Here is a 17,126-nt window from a genome sequence, read left to right on the forward strand (position 1 = left end):
GCAGTGTTTCATGGAACCTCAAGGACAGGACAGTGTCTAAGCCACTGGAAAACCCTAGACCCAGAGATCTATCTTGCATCTTCTCTCAGAATGCTCCATTTTGTCTTGTTACAAACAGATCTTCTTCTCTCGTCCACATGGTAAGAAACATGGCTATGGACAGTGCCTGTGTGTAGTGGTACTTATCTAGCTACGTAGTTAGAGGATGTCTCTCTCTCTCTCTCTTCCCCGATTCTGAGTTCCTGGGGAGGGATGCAGACTGGACCACCTTGGATCAAGTTCCATCCTAGAAAAATTCACCAACTGAGTCCCCCAAATCCCCCACCGAGGGTGTGGTTGTGGGTGGTTTGCCTATGAACAATCAGCAACTGTTGGGTATTGAATTATGTCCCTCATAAAAGGCATGTTCAGGTACCAACCCCTGGTCCTGTGGGTGTGAACCCATTTATAAATAGGACCTTTGAAGATACTTCTAGTTAAAAGTATGTCCATACTGAATGAGGGTGAGTCTTAATCCAATATGGCTGATGACCTTAAGTAGCAAAGGAAATTGGTAATATAAAAAGAAGCCATGGGGAGAAGCAAGAAGCTGGAAGTCAATGGAATCTGGAGGAGAAGGGAAAAGACACCATTGTGTGCATTGCCATGTAATGAAAAAAACAAGGAATCGCAAAGATTACCAGCCGAACAAAAGATACAGACCTGAAAAGAAGCAAGCCTTCTAATCTCTGAATCTGTGAGACAATAAATTCCTCTTGTTAAGCCAACCCATTGTATGGTATTTGTTTTAGCAGCTGGGAAACTAAGCCCATCCCTGTAAACATGTAGAAGGGAGAGAGACGGAAGGGAGCAGTTCCTAGAAAAAAATATAGGGGGGCAGGCAATCCAAAAAGGGTCCATTGCCTTCCTGATTGTACAAGACTTGCCTCCCAATTCCAGGATTACTAACTAACATGTTCTAATCACTAATTTTCTTTATGAAGGCATTCTCCCCTTCATTCATTTGGTAAATAACAATTGCAGGCATAATCTCTGTCCTTAAGAAGAGGGTGATACCACTATTTAAATGGAAATTACAATACTATGAAAAGTGTTATCCTTAACCTAAGTTAAGATTGGCCTGAGGAGATGGCTGCCAAGAAATACTTCTTAGAGAACATGATACCCTAAAGGAATCTTGAAGAATAGGGGAGGTTGGTAGAAATAGGGTAGGGAAGGGGGGGGGGGCAACACGAAAAGTAGTACTACAAGCTTGACATTGTGGTATATTGGGGTAAGGGCAGTGGGAGGTAGACTGGAAAGAGAAGCAGGGACTAGCTCCTTGAAGACCATGAGTATATCATGAAGGCAATAGGATTCTCATAGGGGAGTGATCAAGATGATTTGGACTACATTTTTGAAAGTTCACCATGGCTGAGAACGGATTGGGGTGTCCAAAGATGGGAAGACCCAGAGGAACAGCGGTTTCAGTAACCCAGGCCTGAACTAAGAAAGTAGCTCTGACCGTAGAAAAGTGCAAACAGATTCAAGAGATTTCATCACACAAGTCAGGAAAAGATCATGGAATAGTGAGTACAAGATACATAAAGTTCTTACTTGAAATAATGCGAGAAAGACTGAGGGAGAGGTTGCTTTTCTTCATCATTTGACAGAGTGATAAGGCTGAATTGTGAGCCTTCCTAAACCCTGATCTAAAGTTTGTTCAGTTCAGAGATTCTATTGCTGGGAGGGGGAGGAGAGGAGCTTATGAGTCACCAGTCAATGTGGTTTTGTCGTGTTTTGTCTCAACTCGACAAAGAGGAAGAGAATAACACTTTAGGGTCAACATTATGAAAATTCAGTTGAATACTGAAAAGTTGAAATGAGTGGGAGGGTTGAGGAGAAAAAGAACTGAAAATCTGATTTAGTCTTGGTGGCCAACTAGAATTAGGACAGAAACAACCACCTAAGCAGTGGTCCAATTTGGATTATAAAAAGCTAGTAGGATCAGGACTGACTGTAAAATCAGAAGCAAATGAAAAGTCAAGTAAGCACAAAAAAAGTTTGAGACAATATGCAGTGAGATCCAAACTTATTAAATATGAAGTTTCCTGCCAAGGAGAAACCCAATCTTCCCTGGTGACAAAAGTCAGAATTTCATGACATCAGCCAGATATCCACAAAAGAATGCATTTTGTATTGCAAGATGCCTTCAAGCCTTCATGAGACTAAGTTCTTCCTGTTCAATTAACATTCATCATTTACTGATTTCTCATTTATTTAATGAACATACTTCATTTCACAGCCACATTTTCCAAAGCAGACAGGTTAAATAGAGAAATACCTAAAACACAAATTCTCCAACCTACAATTCTTCTTTCAGTGTTGCGAGATCTTTCTAAAACACCATTCTAGATATTACCACCCTTCCTGTATCGAAAACAACAAATTAGTAACCCACTGTCTTTTTTTGCACAAAGAAAATTTATAATTTAATCTGGTTACAAAAGAAATACAGATTAATTGTATGAATTTTTCAAAATATGAGAATATACAAAGAAGAAAATTTAAATCATCATTCCAATATCCAGACATAATCACTTATAGGACACATTGATGACATGTGTGACAGGGAATAAAAGGAAGTTTTAAGTTTTTTTTTTTTTAATCTCCATATCCTCCTCTGTGAGACTGTATCACTGTTCAAAATATTTACTGCCCCACCAAGAGGGAAGATACTTCCCTGTCTCACTGCATCAAGTAGGTGGCTTGAAGTCCCTCTTATGAATTATATGCCCCCACCCTTCTGAACCCCTGTTGTGTGTCTATAAGATTTGCTTTGACCAATTCAACGATAACAGAATTGGCATGTGCCATTTTTAAGTAGAAGCTTTAAGAGTCATCACGTAATTCTGCTGTGTTCTCTTTCTCTCTTCCATGAGACCAGTAGTGTCCCAAATGGGGGTTGCTTCATCAGAGTGAAGATAACTCAGAGCAGAAGTGTAGACAGTCCATAGTTGACATGTAAAGTGAGTAAGAACTAAAACGTAATCATTGTATAGAGTATGAGGCCCTGGATTTAAAAAGTCCTGAGACCTGAAGTTCCCTTTCTCTCTCCAGCCAAACTGGGTTACCCCAGAGCACTCCAACTCAATGTGGCTTTGATTCTCAGTCTGAAGATTCCCTGAGGACCTACTCTGTCCATGAAGTAAAATGATGTTAATAGAGAAACTCAGTCTTCAGGCATGGAAAAAAATCTTAAATGGGTTACTTAGGATTTACCAAACTAAAAATTTCAAATCAGCTTAAATATACTCCTCATGTGAATTAAGGTTGGTTTTGGATGCCATTTATGTGTATACATATCATCCAATGTTTTTCCTGCTTTTTGCCTCAATTTCTTTTAAAATTAGATCAGTTAGAAGAGATGTAAGCATATATTGTACAATCTCCAGCAAACACCGCAACTGCAGCAGAGTTTTCTTAAATAAGTAAACCCCAATAAACCTGGAGATCTCTGTGATTTAGTTAGTTCTGATGTGGTATCACGTTAAAATATTTTAATGAAAGTTTTATTCTTTACTCCTATATCTCAGGATGCTAAGGGATTTGGTTTATATCCCCTGTAATATGTTCCTTATCCACTTTCCCAATTACCTCATAATACAAGTTTTCTGGAGCCTTCCAAACTCTTTCCCAAACCAACTTTCTCCATTCCAAGTCCTCCCCATCCCTTCAAGCTCTTTATGCATTATACGGATGCAACCCTCCCACTCAGGACTTTACTACTCCATATTGGTCCTTATCTGTCTGTTCTCTTAATTGGCACCAGAGAATCTAGAACTCTCTCAAGCAAATACACATTATTCAGGTAGTGTGAGGGAAAGCTGAAAAAAAAATTTAATCATTGCAAACCGAGACTTTTGAGGTGACTTGTTACTACAGCACAACAGCCAACACTGACTCACTTACTTCCAAAATGTCAGTTTTTCTTGTGTCTTGCAAGAGCTTTTATGCATTGAAATATCTGCTTGAATTTCAAATTATATTTAATACATTAAAATTATGTTCTAAAACTGATTTTTTTTAAAAGCAAGTGTTTATTTTGCAGGAATTTACAGAATATTGATCACATGAACAACTTGCTAGTTGCAGTAATTATTTAAAACTGAATTTTTAAGCCTTTAAATTTGTTACTTTTATCTAAACTTTAAAAATTATGTTCTTTGGAAATTTCAAACTGCAACCAAATTTTTTCAAAGGATTTATTTTACACTATTATTATAAACTTATTGTTTATGTATGTTTATGTATGGGTGATTTACTTCAATTAAAAAAAGAATGCAAGCAGACACAAAACACACAGCGAATGGACAGAGAAAGCAGACAATGGGGGGGGGGGCGGGGAGAGAAATAATTTTTTTAAATCTTTAAAAAAAAAAAGATCTATTTTATTTATCCCCCCTCCCGCCCTTGTTGTCTGTGCCTGCTGTCTGTTGTGTCCATTTGTTGTGTGCTTGTCTTCTTTTTAGGAGGCACCGGAAACTGAACCTGGGACCTCCTTTGTGGGAAAGAAGTGCCCGTTGGCTTGAGCCACTTCGGCTCCCCGCTTGTCATGTACCTTGTGTTTCCTCACTGTGTCTCTTCATTGCATCATCTTTTTGCATCAGCTCACCGTGTCAGCCCATAGCACCAGCTTGCTGTCTTGCTTTTCTTCTTTGGGAGACACCAAGAACTGAACTCAGGACCTCCCATGTAGTAGGCTTGAGTCACATCTGCTTCCCACAATGTAATTTTAATATATTTAATTTTCTCAAGCCCTTCAAACACCCAACAAAGGAGACTCACGTATCTATAACAAAATCTTCCTAAACACTCTAAACCTAAAATGTTTAACCTTATCATTTTAATAAATAACTTAAAACATTAATGCATTGATTTAAAACACTATTCTTAGGAATTTTTATTTAAAAATGTCTAATATATCAGTGTCTCTTAAATCACCTTGAAATGCAGAAAATACACACAAAATACTATAATTACAAATTTTCTAGATAAAATTCATTACTAGATATAACTTAGCTGATCATCAAACGGTCTTTGAAAGTATTCTTGTTTTCTGGTAATAAGATAGTCCAGGCCCATCTTGGTATTTTCTGCCCTAAAACATCTGCAACTTCCTTCTCTCTCAGGAGCCCTGGCCCCTTGAGGTCTTCCTACCTGGAATGAAGATGAGATGGATCTGCGAGCAGCCTCAGGGTCACAAAGAAAAGCCAGAGTTAACCTTTGGCCTTACATCCTTCAGCTGCTGAACCAACATCCCAGGTGTTTAGGTCACTGTGATGGTCTCCGTGACTCAAATGCAATTCCTTGCTGATACAGCAGTAATACAAATAGAGGAGTCAAGAGAAAGCTCTATATATGAAAGTAAAGATTGAACTAAAGAAGATCCTGGGGGGATAAATAAGAGAAGGCAGAAAGGTTGGAAAGGAATTAGGGCAAAAGGAGAGATGTGGAAGCTTCTGTAAAAATCCCAGTTAGTGAGGATTTTAAGAAAAGTCTGCCTTTTCCTCCTGTGTAAAATGATTAGAACAGTAATGACCATAGGATTGTTGTAAGAATTATGCCAGGCATATATTAAGTTCTCAATAAAAATTAGGTATCACTATTTTATTAAGCTGGGCTTAATACTGGATTGGAACTGGGGACTAGAACCTTAGGAAATACATTAAGTCCATTCTGTCACCCCCTTCCTCTTTCCCTTTCCTCTCCCCTCTCCCTCTCTGCCACATCTGCTTAGCATGTCTGCTTTAAACCTACATCTTCTTGCAAATTGGTTTTCTCTGTGTTGCAATCCATGATGCCTCAAATAGTCACAAACAACAGCTTTTAAGTTTCCCAACTCCTGAGTTCAAGAGAACAGCCTATCTAAAGTTTAATTCTTTCAGTCCCCAATCCACATTGGAGAGAGACTGATTGCCTCAACAAAGATGGAAAGTCCATATCTGGCTCAACTAACAGTAGCTATTCAAGTTGTGTTAAGGAAGCTCTTATGGCTGTTCTGGCTGATAACCATGAGAGAAATCCCCAAAATCAGGAGGGGGTTGAAGAGGGGTGGGGAGTGCTGCTGTGAAGACAAAACAATAGGTGAACATTTAGGTACATTTCCTTTGTGTGTGTGCCCATACGATTAGACTAGCACTAATTACACAGTTTTTAAAATTATTTTTCATTTAATAATACATCTGAAAGCAATCAATTAAATATTTTTCTACAACACTTTTATTAACTACATAAGATTTATGGGTGCAGCTATTTTGAATGCATTTAAATTATTTCTATTATTTTACTATTATAAACACTAAGATATTCTTGTAACAGTTGTATTTATCATCAATTCCTTGGGACAAATCCTTGAATTGAAATAGCCAAGTCAAAAAGCATGGCATTTTGAAGCTTTTTGATGTACTGTTAAATGCTCTAGGCAATATGAACTACATTCACATCACAGAATATCAAAGTGTCCTTTTCCTCACATCATCGTCAGTACTTCGTTGAAATTATTTGCCCATTTGATAGATGAGAAAAGTTTCTTTGATTATGTGTAAGAGTGAATGTTATTTTCATGTTTGGTTATCTGTTTTCCTAATTGATTTCTCTTCTTTATAAAGGCATTTTAAAAAATAAAATATAATCCTTGGTTATATTGCTTACATTGCTTACATTTTTGTTTGTCATTACCTTACTTTTAAAAAAAATCCAGATACTCAAATCTATCCTTTCTAGCATCTGCCTTTGCATATGACCAGTAGGATTTCATCCACTAACTGCCCTATCAGCAGCTTCTGGATGCTGCCCACTGAGTAGTTTAGACATCTGTGTGCGTAAAGCCCTTCAGGAGGCGCTAAATCTCTCTAGTCTTGTGTCCCACTACTGTCATCCACAAGTCCTTCTTTTGGCCAGTCATAAATTCATTAATTTGTCACTCAGTTACTGAGCAACTATTATGAGTCAGATACCATTCTAGACACTGGGGATACAACATTGTATATGACAAATAAAAATCATTAACTTCAGAGAATTTACACTCTAGTGCCAGGAGAGAAAAGGTAAACAAATAAATAAGCAAATGTATGGTAGTCAGATGGTGATAAATGCTACGAAAAATAATAAAATTGGAATGAACACTGCATAGCCATCCCAAGAAACTCAGGTGGCTATATATAAGTTGCTGAAACAGTCGTTTATTAACTTTTTATTGCTTAGCTGTTAGAAAAAGCACATTGCTATAACCACATGCATCCCTTGACCACTTATTATTGTAGCTATATACTCTTGTCACTCCATGTATCTTCTTTATTTCAATGGTAAATAAGTTTAACCAAGCTGAGTCTTTCTTTTCTTACGCAAGTGATTCTGTAAGAAATCAATCAATATAAACCAATTTGAACACTTATTTTGAATATATACACCACCAATCACATCATTATCCCCATCTTCTTTTGTCTAAATCCCATAAATGCCCTAATCCCTTTTAATAGGGAAAGACAGATCAAAGCCCAGCTTCTGGCTTCTTGCCAGTCAACCTGCAATAAATTTTTTCCTTAAAATCCTCGTGTCTCAGCATTGACTTCTGTGTGCATCAGGGAAAGGAGTCCATTTGCTCCATGGAAGGGAAGAGTGACCAAGGCAAGGCTCTTTCTCTTTAACAAACTGTTCGCCTTACTCCTCGACCAGCCCCTACCTGCTCCCTCCCCGATTCGGACTACTGCAAAATTAATCTTGTAACTGTGGGAATGCAGAGAGAAACAACTCAGACTGTGTGTGTATAGGGTGGGGGCAACAACTTCAGACCCTAACTACTCTAAGTATCAAACTCACCCCTGACCCCCCCTGCCTCTCTTCCTCTCTCCCCAGCTACCCAGGTACCTGAGAAGCCCCTGGTGGCTTAATTACTACAAACAAAACATTCTGAACCAAGGGGTTCTAATAGCAACCTCAGTTAATCCCTCACCTACCCCAGTAATCAACCCCCTTACATCTTCTGGTGCTTTTCCCCCACCCCACTTCCAGCCCTTAAAAAGCTGGCTGTACTTTGTTTCAAAGAAACCAAATTTTACTCACTCTCCTGTTATAGCAGTGCCCCTGAATAAAGTCATCCTTGCTTGATTAACACTGTCCAGTAGTTTTTCTCTTTGGTAGGTGTATGTTTCCCAGCTGCTAAAACAAACACCATGCAATGGGGTTGGCTTAAGAATAGGCATTTACTGACTTAAGAAATTCAGTGGCTAGAAGGCTTCTTTCTCCCAGGACCTGTATCATCTGGCCGGCAGGCAAGTGGAGGGTCCTTGGGCTTTTCCAGCACATGCAAAGCAAATGGCGTCTTCTCCTTTCTCTTCTTGGTTCAGCAGACTTCCAGCTCCTTGGTTCTCCCATGGTTTCCCTTTCCATGTTCAATTTCCTTTGTTTATAAGGACTTTAACTATATTGAATGAAGGCCCACCCTCATTTGGGCACACTGTAACTAATAACATCTTCAAAGGCCCTATTTACAAATAGGTTAATAGCCCAGGATCAGGGGCTGGGGCCTGAACATGTCTTTTGTGGCGGCCATGATTCAATCCCCAAGAAGAGGATTCAGGGAAAGGGTTAAATTTTAAATACTGGTCAGAGAGACCTTCACTAAAAGGATACTCAAGCAAAAGTGTGAGGGTGGTGAGAGAATGAGCCAAATGGATATCCAAGGGAAGAACATTCCAGTAAGGGAAACAGCATGTGCCAAGAGCCTGAGTGGGGAGCACACCGGTGAGGCTGAAGATAAGGAGGAGGCCAGGAATGCTGCCAGAGAATTAGCAGAGGCGAGTGATAAGGAGACAGGTCAGAGAGGTTGTTGGGGCAGAGATGGAGGTGAGATCATGTAGGAGTCTGTAGGCCACTGCAAAGACTGTGGCTTTTACTTCAAAGGAGATGGAAGCTATATAGAAGATGTGGTTAACTGTGTTTCCAAAGATGTCTGCAAAAATCTCTCCCATTTCATGTAGTTTTCTGCAATGTGACACTTGACTGTCTAATTTGGAATGATAGAAGTGCTTTGGTAATGATGGTGGTGATGGTAGCACAACACTGGGAATGCAATTAACAGCACTGAAATAATACCTGAATATGATTAAAGGGAAAATGTTAGATTGTATATATGGTAACAGAATACAATTTTTTAAAAAATCCATAGAATTATACTACACAGTGAACCCTAAGTTAAACCACGGACTTTAATAGTACAATTATTGAAAAGTGCTATCATCGATTATAACACATGTTCCAAATGAGTGTAGGAATTTGGTGGTGGAGTGGTGAGAATCCTGTATCTCTCTAATGAAGAAAAAGTAAAAAAAAAGAGGTGAAACCCAAAATACAAGTGAGGACAAACTATCAATAGTCCTAACAGAAGTATCTGAGAACAAAAGAACGCCCAAACAACCAACAGGAACTCACTGAAAAAGTTCAATTAAAGAATAGCAGCTGAAACGGACAGGGTTTTGCCACTCCAGTAACAGGCTCGTCTAACTTAGAGCTAAAGGAGCTAAAACAGTCTACCCTCTAAGAACTCTTGACTCTCATCAGGCAGGGATCCCCTTCAGTGTGGGGCTTCACATGGATGAGAAACTGTCATGAGTGAAAGAAGTTAAAAATGTGCAAAAGAGGAACAGAGATAAAGGAGAAGGAAGAGCCAGATAATTGGGGGAAGGAGGTAAACAAAGCCCGGAAAACTTAAGCAAGCTTGTTGCCCCTTTTCAACAGTACACTAAAACAAAAGAGGAGAGGATATAAAAATCAAATGTATTCTATTTACTTGTAACTAACAATTGGACAATAAAATAAAAAATATATATGTATCATTTATAATAGCACTCAAGAAAGGAAAATACTTTCGTAATTTAACAAAATATGTACAAATCGGTACAGTCAAACTTGCACAATGCTACTAACATAAACAAAAGACATATTCATAGATCAAGAGACTCAATATTGTTATGACCTCAATTCTTCCCAAACTGATCTAAAGATTGAATGTAATCCCAATCAAGGGCATTGCTTGGTTAATTCTAAAATTTAAAGGGAAAAGACCTAGAATAACCAAATTTTAAAAATGAATCACCAATCTGGAATACATTATTACCCTTTTAAAAAGACATTTATATTCAAAACAGTGCGTCACTGGCATAAGGATACACACATAGACATATACTGATCAATGGAATGTGACAGAGATTCAGAAATACCTTTTAAGGCCCAACTCAACTGTCTTCTAACCCTTTCCATATACACAAAGTAACCTCCTACCAGGCTTAAGGAGACAGTTCACTGTGGAAGTTAGTGGTGTGTGGCTCTGCTTTGCCTCTCTAGTTCGGGAGACATGAGGCCCAGGATGCTTTTTGTTCATGGTTGTAAGCTCACTCTTTAGTGGTACTTAGACCATGTTCAGACATTTGTTATACTCAATTTGTTGAAGGACTTTTTTTTTAGTTTTGCCATAATCATTTGCATTTAAATTGCACTGAGACCAAAATCAATGGAGCTTCCTTTGTTGTAGGAATATGTGTTACTTCCAAACACACAGAGAGGCCATAAAATATTCAGGTACACTCTTCCTGGGAAAAGCAAACATTAAAGTCTATAGCATGGCCTCTATCTAACAACGGTCAATCTTCCAGTGTATCACCTACGGAGTGTTTAAAGCAGAGAGGAAAACAGAAGCATTCCACAGATGCTTTCAAGGAATAGACAAAAGATTTGACTTTCATATTTTTATATTCCTTGTAAAAAATCAGAACAGATTTTATGATGCTAGAAGAAAAAAACTGAATAATATTTGAAGGCAAAATCTTTTGAAATACTACTTGGAGGTCTGTAAATGTATGTTACTGGCAAAAGAGAGAAAAGAAAACATGGTTTTCAATTTTCATTTTATTAAAGTACAGAGTTAGCAACTTTTGGAAATTCTATATAAGAAAACACTGGTCAACTTCAGGTACTTTATAGAAAAATCAGTATTCTAAAAACAAATATAAATGCACAGTTGGATTTGTGACTAAGAGGAAAAAATAATTATTAAAAGTTACCAAAATCCTAACCACCTCCAGAGATCATAAAAAATTTCAAACAGTAGATTTACTACACATATTACATTTTGAAATTCTAATAAAGCAAAACATAACGACATAATTTGGCTACAGCTAATTGGTTTCAGAAAAGGTTTTAAAAATTTTTTGCAAAACTTACTAAGTTACCAGACTATAAACTTTAGACTTTTTTTGTGCAAAGTAAGAAAATCTTTAATAAAGGAAGACAAAACAATCTTCTTAAATTTTTTATAAATACCTCTCAAGACATAAATATTATACATCTGCTGTAAGCTTTCTTTACCTGAGAGAACTTCCCAGGATCTTTTACCCCAAAGAGTTTACCTTAAAGAGTTCTTTCATCATCTTACACACATATATGATTAAACTTCTACAGAACTGGATTTAGCCATATGTATACTTAATCTGTTATTGTCTGCCCTTCTCCAATTAAGTTTTTTCTGAAAATATTTTTCTTTTCTTTTTCTTTTTTTTAAAGACAAATACCTCTTTGGTAAAAGCCAGTATTTCCCCTCCTCAAAATGACTGCCTCTCTAAAATCTGATTTACTGATTAAAAAGTAATAGAGATCCTTAGAATGGCTAGCAGTTCTAAAGATCTCTGTAAACAGCTCTCCAGTATTGTGAAGTAAAAGGTCCAAGATTAGTAGCTCATCTCTGACTGCAATGTAAAACTCAATTAAAATGTTTATGACACTTAAGGAATTTGTTCTATTTGCAAGTTAAGGAAACTATTCTACAGAGAATCCCATGAGCCAAGCACCCGATTGAGGAGGGCCCAGCGTTCTTCCAGGTATTCAGGGTCTTAGTCCAAGATCAGAGCCTTCTCAGTTGTGGGTTCAGTCTTCTTTCATTTCCAAAAGGTGTAGGATATAGATGCACACCATACTGAGATGCTACTCAGAAAGGCAGGAAAGAGAGGAGAGAAAAAGCCCAGGCAGCTTAGATAACAGGCTCTGGGATTCCCCTTTGCAGGGTAACACAAAGCACCAACGGTGGCAAAATTCTGGAAAAAATTAAATAAATATATCATCTTGAAAAGGCCAAGGGTGACGATTGGGGTGGGTGGATGGGGGGCATTAACACTATAGCAAGGTCCTTCATAATGAAGGATCTTGCCAGGAAATGGAGATAAAAGATGTGCTGGAGAGTTCCACTGATGGCAATTCTATGTGAGAATCAAATTCCAAAGACCCAGTAACCACTACCTCCAAACACCATCCCCCCAACACAAATACAATATCTACCTAACAAAAGAGCTCCAAATACCTCTGGCAAGCAATTCCCTTAAACCACTACCCCAAAAGCTATGAGGACACGACCAAAACTAAGCAATCCACCAGTATTATAAAAGCTCGACTTGGGACAAAGTACGGTTTCCAAGTAAGTTTATGACAGAAATAGTCTCCTCTGTCCTCATCAGGTAGCATCTAAGTCCAACACTCCCATAAGAACCCCACCCCACCTTAGTGTTTCTACTCAAGAAAACGAGAGGGAAAAACTACAGCCGCTATTATACTGTTATCCACGAGGTGAATGACAGAGAGGAAACAAATACACGCATTAAAAAAAAAATCTTTTTCAGCCATCATGGCTAAAGGAGTCTGACCAGCAGCTTCTGGGAATGCACTTTTAAAAGTCATATACAAGAAGTTGTGAGAAGCAAGGGCTAGCTTTTAAGAAAGATACTAGTGAGTAATCAAATTAACACCATGATGACAACTCAAAGCAATTGGCACAGTACTTCCAGTTTCTTCAATCACAACAGCACAGAAGTATAGCTTCTTGAAACCCATGAATGCTGACTCCTCACCTGAGTACTGTTCCTTACAATTAATAGCCACTAAGGCCGTTCTCAATGATGTATTTATAGGTCCTCTGTCCTCAGAACACATCCAAATCTCTCTTGATTATCCAGATCAACTTTCTAACGTATTCAGTTGAGGATAAAAATCACAGTGATTGTAACTCTTCCTGTTGGGTCAGACCAACCTTCAGAAGGGAATTTTATCCCAAAAACCAAATCTTAAGCACCTGGAAAGCATGGCTCACTGGGCTGACTAAAGAAGTCCCAAAGCCCTGCTACGGTCAGGCCGTTGTGTTTCCCTGAGCTTCTTCAAGGGTACTTCCTTCTACTAGGGTAAAGAGGCCAACAGAGGCCAGCCAAGGCCAGCCAAGGAACGTCGGCTCGACCTTGACTGGGTGTTAGGTGCCCGTTCTGAAGTCACGCCCAGCTTGCTAACAGACCCAGCTGGGAAGGCAAATCAAAGACTCCACTTAGACCCTAGGAAGGAGGAAAAATGGAACGAGTTACTGATACCCCTCTGGCTCTGGATCTGCTGCTTCTCACGTTGCTCCCTAAAGCTTGCTGATCCCCCACGTCACTGCACCAACTGCCACAGAGGCCCTGGAGCAGGGAGCTGCTATGCAAACAGCCCCAGGCTGCACTCCATATGCTGCTGGGCCCACAGAGCTCCTGCTGCCATTGGCTTAGTTAGGGTTTCCGAGGTTAGCATGTGACTACTCATTTTTTAACTCCAGAAGGGTCTTTGAACTGCTGAGTCTTAAAAAGGAAAAATTTTAAAAGTTTACAAAACAAGGCTTGCATATATACATATCGAGTGCCTGTATAAATGGAATCTTGAACACTGTAAATAAGGCAAGTTTCTGAAGGATTTCATCCATTCTATTTATTTCCTTCCCCTTTTTATTCTGGGAGGAGGGGCAAGGGAGTGAGTAGTAATGAAGAATTTGACTAATTTCCCATGCCAGTATTTTGAAAACCTCGAGCCTATCTTAGGTGGGAACCAATTCTGCCCAACTTGTACAGCAGGTTACAGAAATAAAGTTGAAGCTAAGTCTTTTTATTCTCAGACCCTCTCTACCAGGGAACTCAAGAAGATTCTTTCTATCCTTACATGAAATTACAACAGCAGAGTCCCTACCACATCTCCATTGGGGTCTTTAATGGACTTTTCCACTGAGTAAACCTTCCTTGACTGAGAACATTGACACTGAAAATGGACATCTCCCAGGGCAGGTACGTAAGTCAAACCCCTTAGGAGTATCGTTTACGGCTTAGTCAAATGCCCACCTGCCCCCACCCTGTCTTCTAAGTAGATGCAGCCACACCCACAACTAAGATAACAGGCCTTATCTAGTCAGCCCTGTCTCAGGTGCTGCCTGGCATCCTCCTCTCAGGAACTCTGCTCCAAAGAAGCCCTGATAGGTATTAACAGTGTGGTCCCTTACAGACCTAGAAAACAAAAGCCCTTTTGCTTTTACAATTTCCAAGGCCTCGAGGTGGAAAGGAAACTGAGGGGCTGACCTGAGCAATGAAAGAGGGGGCAGCAGGTTTCAGTCAACTTTTTAGTGAAGGGCCTTAAAGAATTATTAATAGCACTAACAATTAAGAACTATAGTCTTGGGAGCACGTGCAGCTCAGTGGTTTGAGTGCCTGCTTCCCATGTTTGAGGACCTGGATTCAATCCCCTACACCCCTTAAAAAAAAAAAGAATATATTCTTCCATTGTTTAGGCAAAGAAAACAATACCTACGTTATTCTAGAATCATGTGATGAGAAACAACACAAATAAGAATCAAAATTATTGCAGTAACTTGGATGGTACAGAGGACTACCCGAGTAGTCAGGGCAAATTGTGCTTTTTCACATTAAAACAAAGAAGCTGAGCTCAGTCGTGGGAACCTCTGGGAAAGGCGGGGCAGAGAGTGAAGTCTGTGATTCCCAGCATCCCAGCCTCACAGGGAAACGTGTGGGGGCCAGGAGGAGACAGCAGAAAGGGTGGAGATAAAAAGCAGGGGCTTCCTCCTTCACACTATAAATATCCCGAGGCTGTGAGCAGGGAGCCTGCTGCCAGAGTTCTGTCCTCAGACTCCTGGGGACCAGGCTGCAGGAGGTGGATGTGCTTGAGAGGGGCCTACATTCTAGAGCTGGGGGCTCAAGATTTTGGCATGTTTTTCTAGTCCAAGGATGAAAATGCTAGGCCACACAGAGTAAGTTTTTAACCCTTGTGAAACCATGTTGTGCCCCAAACTGTATTTTGGTAAAAACATGCAAAAGGGAAATATTAACTACTATTCCAGTTTCTGGTGGTAAGACATACAAAACACATATCACCTATGATCAGATACTAGTAGTTTCTTTTTAAATTTCAGAATTAAAAATTTAACCAGAAGATTTTTTTTTTCCTGAAAGCTTCTTCAGACCCATGAAAGCCAGCAAGGTGATGCCAGCTTTTTGTGGGCGCTGGTTACTGCTCAAACACCCAGGATACTTGTTGAAAGGGCATCACTTCCAGCTTGCAGATCTGCTGAACCAAAGTCTCACTCAGATCTTCATACCGAGAACTGCCGAGAAGGACAGCAGAGAGGTGCAACCAGCGTCCACAGGTATAACACGACACAAGTCCAGCACGAGGCCATCTTGACCCAGAAGATGGACCAGCTCCTGCTGAAGAAGGTTTCAATGTTGGCGCTTTCATAGCTGTGGAAACAAGAGACCCAGGTGTGGTGAGAGCAGGAAGAAGGCACGTGGGCAGAAGGTCTCTCCACTGGGTGTTGCTCTGCCTCCTGCTCCCTCCATCCTTTTTTAAAACTTTCTTGAGCTACAATTCACATACCATACAATTTACCCATTAAAAATGTACACTTTGGTAACTTTCAGTATGTTCAGAGTTGTGTAACCATCACCACAATCCATTTTAGAACATTTCCATCAACCCAAAAAATTCTGCACCCCCTTAGCTGCCCTCTCCCCAAGTCCCATGCAACCAATCTAATTTGTCTCTGCAGATTTGCTCTAGATTTCATATAAGTGAATCAAATACAGGACATGGTTCTCAGTGACTGACTTCTTTCACTGAGCATAATGTTTTCAAGGTTCAAATGTAGCATGTATCTGAACTTTTTAGGGGTGAATAATATTCCATTGTAATGTATACACCACATTTTGTTCATCCATTCATCAGCTGGAGGACCTTTGGCTCTTATGGGCTATTATGAATAATACTGCTACAAATATCTGTGTACAAGTTTTTGTGTGGATGCTTTCAATTCTCTCGGGTATACAGCTAGGAGTAGAATTGCTAAATGATATTCTGTGTTTAGAGCATGTAAGGAACCAAGGGACTGTTTCCACAGCAGCTGTACCATTTCACATTTCACCTAAGTATATGAAGGCTCCAATATTTCCACATCCTTGTCAATACTGGCGATTATTTGTCTTCCCAAAACCAATTTCTCCAGGAATTCCCAGACGAAGTCAGATCAACAGAAAACATTAAAAGCATGCATGGCTCCCTCCCTCCCTCCTCCTTCAGGAGGCGTTTCGGGAAGGATCTTCTCAGTGACTCTTCCCTGACCCCTTTGTGTGACCCTGCCCCCCTCACCACTCCAGCCCCACCAGGTATCCCTCGTCTCCCCTTCACCATTGTATTTTTCTTCTCAATCTCATCAGCATCTGATACACCGTATTTGATTTTGGTCACGGCCTCTCTCTCTCCCTAGAAGGTAAGTCCTGCCATCTAGAATGGTGTGGCACATAGTAGTCACTGAAATGTGTGTTGCATAAATGAACAAAAGAAAGCATGATGAGCCTAAATGTGCATCTTAAGTATCAGTCAAACGAATTATTATAAAAAGAAATAGTAAATCTATAGGAAAAGAATAAACCTCTATTCAGTAACAGGGAAGGTCAGGTCTACCATGTTTTGCCAAGTCAAATAAAAACAAACCTCAGGGAAAAACTGTATATGTTTATAAATGCACAGGAAAGGAATGAAAGAATACACACTGCATTGTTAGCAGTGGTTATTGGGGGGGCGGGATGAGAAGTGAGAGAAGAGGGTCACTTTGTTCCTTTTTATACTCCCACATTAGTTTTTTGTAAAAAACAATATTTTTTTTTTATTTTTGCAATGAAAGAAAAGAAAAAGGACTAGGACATACAAAATACGAAGTAGAATAAAAATGATACTTTCTCTTTCTT

The 17,126-nt window shown here is 39.5% G+C and overlaps 1 protein-coding gene across 1 annotated transcript in view; it reads right to left on the reverse strand.

The window, feature by feature from the left end:
* Positions 1-10,926: 10,926 nt before the first annotated feature.
* The window catches only part of SERINC5 (serine incorporator 5), a 111,511-nt gene continuing 105,311 nt past the window's right edge, over positions 10,927-17,126 (reverse strand). The window contains exon 12 of the mRNA XM_058275404.1: positions 10,927-15,623. Coding sequence (XP_058131387.1) covers positions 15,476-15,623 — 148 coding nt within the window. The 3' untranslated portion in view covers positions 10,927-15,475. The remainder of the gene's footprint in view (positions 15,624-17,126) is intronic.

The sequence above is a fragment of the Dasypus novemcinctus genome, chromosome 2 (genome assembly GCF_030445035.2).
Source record: "Dasypus novemcinctus isolate mDasNov1 chromosome 2, mDasNov1.1.hap2, whole genome shotgun sequence".
Classification (NCBI taxonomy): Eukaryota; Metazoa; Chordata; class Mammalia; order Cingulata; family Dasypodidae; genus Dasypus; species Dasypus novemcinctus.